This window comes from Zophobas morio, unplaced genomic scaffold, assembly GCF_036711695.1.
Source record: "Zophobas morio isolate AGI-343-1 ecotype UQ-CSIRO unplaced genomic scaffold, CSIRO_AGI_Zmor_V1 ptg000131l, whole genome shotgun sequence".
Classification (NCBI taxonomy): Eukaryota; Metazoa; Arthropoda; class Insecta; order Coleoptera; family Tenebrionidae; genus Zophobas; species Zophobas morio.
The window spans coordinates 549,694-556,811 of record NW_026972236.1 but is presented as its reverse complement, the minus strand read 5'-3'; the positions used below and the strand labels follow the sequence as shown (position 1 = coordinate 556,811).

At 37.7% G+C, this 7,118-nt stretch overlaps 1 protein-coding gene across 1 annotated transcript; it reads left to right on the top strand.

Annotated features, from left to right (window-relative positions):
- Positions 1 to 766: 766 nt before the first annotated feature.
- Positions 767 to 1,657, top strand: LOC135145164 (uncharacterized). The gene is made up of 2 exons (XM_064077260.1): positions 767 to 835; positions 998 to 1,657. The coding sequence occupies exons 1-2, from the start codon at positions 767 to 769 to the stop codon at positions 1,655 to 1,657; spliced, it is 729 nt and encodes a 242-aa protein (XP_063933330.1).
- The last annotated feature ends 5,461 nt before the right edge of the window (positions 1,658 to 7,118 follow it).

The window sequence follows — 7,118 nt, the reverse complement described above, 5'->3', positions numbered from 1 at the left end:
TGTCCAGCGATCACCTTTTGGTTTATTTTTGAATCAGGCGACGAGAAGGACGCATTGGAGGCTCTCACTCTCTTTTTTACTGACTGGGACAAAATAAGCAGAGTTATTACAAGCCATGCTCTCGCCGTATCCGTCACTGCCGCCCACGCGCCCTGCCGGGTGATGCTGTTGCCTTATTCGAAAGCGCACTGGACGTGGCTCCCACTACTGCTACGACAGTCGTGAAGAAAAGTACCGCCCCTGTCTGACGAACTAAAGGCACTTAACTGCCCATGTCAAACGTCATATCCGAGTGACCATGTTGTGGCAAAGCGCCGAAGGCAATTTGCGCTCAATCCACTGCACAGGTGCGTAAGGTAAGAAGCTAATGACCCATTTAAACGGTAAATGGAAGGCCAGACTGCACATATATCAGAATCAGGCAGCAGTTACCCTCCTCCTCCTCCTCCTCCTTTTGGAAATTTGTTAAAATTAAAAATCGGGGCTTGCACCACTAACGCCCCTTCGTGAAGAAAATATAGTAACCGAGAGTGATGGAGACAAAGCTGCACTTTTCGCTAATCTCCTTGCTACCCAAAACGTGCCCGCTGCTCACTTAACTGCCAATGATGCGCTTCCTCAGCTGAGCTTATCCCTTCCCGATGCCTACGAACCACGAAAGCTAATTATTATTGGCGAGTTTCAAGCGATTCCCCAAGCGCTACCCAAACGAAAAGCGCCCGCCCTCGATGGCAATGAGATGCTGAAGAAATAGCCATTAGCAGGGATGCACTATCTATACCTCCTAGTAAAATCTGCGATGGTTGTTGGCGCCTTTCCAATCGGATGGGAGATGGTGACCGGTGTTAAGCTGCCTTAGGCACTTAAGCCAGTATTAGCCACTAGCAAGTGCCGACCCATCAGTCTCCTGTAAGCGGTCGGCAAGGTAGGTGGGGCCCTTTTACTGCGCCTTCTAAAAGTGGTCTTTGCCCCTCGGAATGCCTTGCCGGGGTTTCAGTATGGGTTTTGGCAAGACCACCTAATGACCCGGCATCTCCTCCTCTTAACTGAATGGACCTCTCGCGCTCTTAACTTTAAGAAGGTAATAGGCGCTGTCTTCCTTAACTTTGGAAAAACATTTAATCAAGTTTGGCGGGAAGGTCTGCTGCACAAACCGCGCTCATTATCCGTTCCTCGTGGCCTTTATAATGTGCTGAAGTCATATCCAAACGGTCGCGCCTTCAGTATGTGCACGGGAGATACACCGTTGCCGCTGCCATCTCTGGCAACAGGGGCCCCTTCTTTCGCCCCATTTATTTGCAATTTATATGAGCGCCATGCCCTTGCCGTCGAATTCCAACACGAATCGCCCTCTACGCCGATGATACGATCATTTACTCATCGCATCTACAGCGTTCTCTTGACGCCGTTGCTGATTAGTGTGGTAATTAGAAGTTGCTATATATGCAATGAAGAGCGAAGTGCTTTTAATAACAAAAAATACGGTCCCTTGTTGGCGCTCTTAACCCTAGATGGCGGGAAGTTTCCGTGGTGTGCTCAAGCGAAATACTTAGGAGTCATCATTGACAACAATTTTTCCTGGCAGCCACACGGGGGCTATGTAGTGGCGGAGTTCAAGGCAGCAACGAAGGCGCTTTACCCTTTATTATGCGGCTGAGCAAGCTTTTTCTGCGAAGCAAACGGCGATGGTGTATGTCATAGATCCAGCCAGTAATGACAGTCGCGTCTGTTGCTTGGAACTACTACTCCACTGCAACAGCGTCGACACTTCAAGTGCGACAGAAACAAATTGCTGCGCTCGATTACAAACGCGCCGTGGTTTGTGCGAAATAAACCATATCATTGGGGCCTGCAGCTAGACCCCTTAGATGTCGCCTTCCAACGTAATGCCAATGCCCTTTACGACAGGCTAACCAGGCACACTACTCGCCTGCAGGTGAGCGAACTTGTTTTCGGGTCACGGGCCGAGGCACATGGTGGGCGTAAGCGCTGGGTTTTGTTTGTTAATGTCAAGAAAATGACACCTTTTCTGATAAAAGAAGTTACTTTGCACTAAGTCTGCGATCACTCCTGCTTGAGAGCTCGAGTTCAAAGTTTTTTCCCTGGATCGAGCATCAGGAACTGTCATTCACAGATAAATATATAAATTTTAAACCACACCACATATACATATATATATAGCTATTTTTCATAAAGAAAAAGAGGTTTTTGCCCTCTGCTTTTTGTCTCTCCGTCTCTTATTCCTCTTCGCTTTGGGCCTCAGTCTTTAGGTCTGGGTTACTCCGTGTTATAGCTGTTAACAATTGTTACAGAGGTAGCACGTAAATATATATTGACATCTGTAGGTTGATCTTCCTAGTAATGGATTAAATAATCTAGATGTTAGTAAGCCCTTAGTTAATAGGGAATATTAGTATTAAATAAAGTTTTTATTTAACAGTACCCTCCTCTGTATCCTTCCTAAGTTAGCGTAACTTTGTTCCTATTTATATAATATACATATCACTATCATGTTAAGAGTTTAGAAAACCGAAAATTAATTTTTAATATACCGGTCTATAGTAAAAATGTAATTTTTACTCTCATCTCGTAAGTATAGAAGTAAATAAAAGTTCATTATCAAAGTTTTCAACTAGATATATTAATTACAGTGTTTTATGTTTGAAATGAAATTTAAATCAAAGTGTTAAGTTAAATTTTTTATCAATTTAAAAAATAATACTAAGTTGACAACTTTTTTTAAAAAAATAACTTTGCTTAAAGAAACCATAATAATTAATTGGGTTTAATCTGTTTTAATTATAGCTTTTTAGGTTTTAATCCAAAGCTGATATATTATTTCTTTCTTTATTGCAAAATTAGAAAATCTGGCGAAGTTTATGATAAATAGAAAAACACTAATAGGATATAGAGAAAATTCTAGAAAAATATAAACCTCCCAATTTAAAAAATATTTAAAAGTTTAAATAAACATAAGTAATTAAGAAATAAAATTAAAGAAACAACACATAGAAACAGAGAGATTTTTAGATTAACCGATACAGTTCTTGTTTATTATTTTAAGTTTAATATATTGTTAAATTGTCTAAATATCTAGGTTGGTTCATATATATTGTTGATTGGGTATTAAATAAATACTTTTTTTTAAAAAATTTTAAATTTTCAATTTAAAACCTTGTTATAACCTCATAGTACGCTTATAAGTTTAAATATCTGTTTAAAAAAAGTACCGTGTTTCAAAGGGGAAAAACTTGGTGAAAATATCAACTATGTTTGTTTCAGACTTTATATGTTTTTCATTACAGTTTCTTCGCTCTACAGACTGTTTAATGTAATGATATATAATATCATTATGACGTAACCTTTTTGATAGTGCATTCCTAAAAATATCCATTAGTCTCGTTGTCTGTATAAATTTGTACTGTAAGAGGTGCATCAGGGAAAAGTTCTTTTAAAATATCTTCTATGACTATAGTATCCGTTATAGCGTTCCTAAGAGCTATATACTCAGCCTCACAAGAAGACTTATTTATAGCGGTTCTATCAAAATAATCCATTCAAGTACGATAATCATCGACCCAAGAAGAATCACAGTAACATTCTAGGACATATTGTTCTTATTTGAAAAATTATCGGTTTTAAGTTTTATATTCTATGTTTAATAGAAGTAATTATAGCTTTTTAGCAGTTTCATATTGTTACTGTTTTGTGAAACCTTCCTAAAATGGTAGCATCATATGCTATTTCTGGTCTTGTAAGGTCAGATGTTTTTGAGTGAACTAACGATGTTTTTATTGTTAAAAATATAATAGTTTGACCTAACTGACTATCTGTATGCAGACTCTATAAACCGACTAACGGCGTTTACTAAGAACAAAGCAGAAGCTTACGACTTTATTGTAATATATAGGGTTAGGGTTAGGGTTAGAGCTTATCTGCACATGGTATTATTCTTGCTAGATTATTTTCTCTAATATATACGCACTCAGATTACATTAATTTATAAGCGAAATAAACAAAGATACAAATATGTAAACTGCGTGATACATTTTAATACACCCCCTGAGTCACACAGTTAAGGAGCTAATTACTAGAGGCCAGAGTAGTAAATTGAGGGTCAGCTATATACTTTTTAAAAAAAAATCAGCTAATATTTCATTTGACGGAAAATATTTAAAAAAAACACTTTTTCTCTCCATTTCTTTTTTAACAAAGTGATAATTAACGTCCTTATGTCTTGACAATCTTGTCCCCACTTCTATTTGGTGCTATAGGTATCGAGGGTTGATTATCGGTCTAAACACTAAAAGGATAATCAATTTGCCTTCCGAGTTTTTTTAACACAACATTCTACTTACCCACGTTATACTCTCAGCTACCGCATGTATTCCGCTTCAGTAGAAGAAAGAATACTAAGGGTTGTTTTTTAGTCTCCCATACATGGCATTTCTGTCAGGCCCAGATGCATAACTAGCTTCAGATTATAAAAAAATTTTTAAACTTTCTTCTTGGTGGTTTTAATAGCGTTTACCCTTTAGTCCCATTTAGGTAACGTAACACAGTTTTAGCGGCTTCCCAATGTTGAGTTCTATAAGCTTTAAGGTGCTGAGCAGCTTATTTTTAGCTAACTAGATATCAGGTCTCAAGCAATTTGGAAGATACTGTAATGATCCTACAAGTTCTTAATAAGGGCAAGATTTAGTGATCTCTTTGGAGTCGAGTAGTTCTAATTATTCATAGGATATTTTACAATCTTAGACTTTTTCACGTCATAGCTGGTGAGTAAGTTGTCAATATATTTCTTAAAGAACCTTCAGGGTATTTTCCTCATATCTATATTTTATATCCCAAAAATACATTGTTAGAAATAACTTCTTTGGTTTTAGTGCTACCAACCTTTAACAATTCTCAACTTTTTGCGGGTTAGGTGTACACTTAAAAATCATTAAGTAAACAGTCACTAAGGTGGCTACGTCACTTGAATGATCTATTAAAAGGCATGAGTCAAAACTTAATTAGTAAAAACCAATTCCTTTAAATTTAAATACCACGTGGCCAAACCTTATAAGTCCTGCTTGTTTATGACTTAAAATACTTTAACAAGTTTTAAATATTTATTCTTACCCACATTTGGGTAAAGTAACTCAAACCCTTCAGGTAATTTGATGTAAAGGGTAAAATCCTAATCTGTTTGCACATAAGTATTTCTAACATCAAATTGTAGGCATTTTAAATCCTTCTTGTAGAGTCCATACTTCTACCAATCTTACTGCTTCCTTTGATATTACAGGAGACGTAGTTTTATCGTAATCACGCCCTTTTACTGAGTAAACCTTCTAACACACACCCGGGTTTTTAATCTTCCATCGCTCTTAATCGTAAAGTTCCATGCAGTGGTTTTCAACATAAGTCCTTCTGGCAAACTGATTATTCCCCATGAACCTGCCTTATCCAAGGTTTCAAGTTCATTTTTCATTAAAAATTTTCACTCCTCTAAATTGAGAGTCTTTTCGGCGATTCTTGAGTAATATGACCTCGCCGTCATATCTTGGAAAGCTTCCTGTATTTTATTATCAGGGATTTGCTCTGTGTCACGACCTCAAAAGAAACTGTGTAATAAGGTTTATCTTCAATAAATTAAATTGCTGCTACCACTCTAGGGTATCACCTCGGTATCTACCTTTTTTTGGGAAACTCATGAAGTACCTTCACTTTGGCCCAATTTTAAATCTCGGTTGGTTCAACTCCCATGACTTGAGATCTACTTAGTGTGTTCTCTTAAAATTCCAAGATGTGACATCTGGCGTTGTGATGAACTCATTTCCACTATGATTTTCTTGGGGATCTATTATATGATCGTTAGGTAAAATGGGAACTACATATCACTTCTCCCCTATAAGTTTTTCTTAATTCTACTAGTAACTACTTTGAAGCTTCTAGTCTTACTATTCGCTTGGTTTGCGGGTCAAAAATCCCCACAAGTATCAATTGAAGGACTTAAAATATACCGGTTCATACATTGGGAGTCAGCTTCTCAAAGCTTTCATGTCGATAATATTCTGTTAACCCGAAAACATCCAATTCATTAACTTTAAAAATAACTCTATGAAATTTTCCCCGGCTGCCTGAGTATACTTGTTAAAATTTTGCAGCATAATTTATGGCCTCTGCCCAAAAACTGTCATTTAAATTGGCTCGATGCACCCTTGCTTAGTCATTTCCTTTATGATCCCATTAAATAATCCCTCTCCAGTGGGTGTGATGGTGTATGTGGAGAGGGAAAGAACTGTTCTTTCATCTACTGTCTGCATACCTTCTTAAAGAATTTATTTGTAAATTCAGTCCTGTTATCTGAAAGCACATGCTCCATCATATACCCATCTCCCAACGGGTTATCTAAGAAATCTCCAAACAGAGGACCTTAATTTTAACGGCCAATGTCCAAACAAACCTTGTGCTTTTGCAAACCACTGTTAAGCAAAACCATGCTCCACCAAGAGATTCAGTTCTGGGGTCACAGAGATCGAGATCCTGATAACAAACCCTCGTATTCATTGTGTTTAAACCTCCTCACTAATTTATGGTGAAGGTTCATGTCCTTACGTACAGTCTATGTTTGTAACTTCAAAGCCCATTCCATACCTCTAAAAAAATTCCTTCAATTTTCCTCCTTAATACGGCCCAGCGTGTCATGCCATTTTTCGAGGGTTCAGTAAGCTGTCCTCAGTAACATAGTAACAACCATCCAAATTCCTAGGGGCAGACAATGCCGGCTCTGCTTCCTGCAATAGGTCTTCCTTAACATTCTTGTTTTTTCATAAACTCTACCTTACGTTGAGTCAAAGATGAGAACTTAATTCTCATCACATAATTGTCCCAGTCTAACAAGTTTTCATATGCACTGGGGACGTGTAAAGCTTTTCTGTACAAATATTTTCCGGTATCCTATGCAGGCACATGACCATTTATCTCCAATATCCTCTCTTTGCAGAGTTGATAAGCAGACGACCAGTATACCATGTCCTACTAATAAAAGCTGATTCTTTACTTCGCTATCACAATTATAGCACTTCACAGAGGCTCCTAGAATTTTCTTCCTATTCATAATATTCTCTATT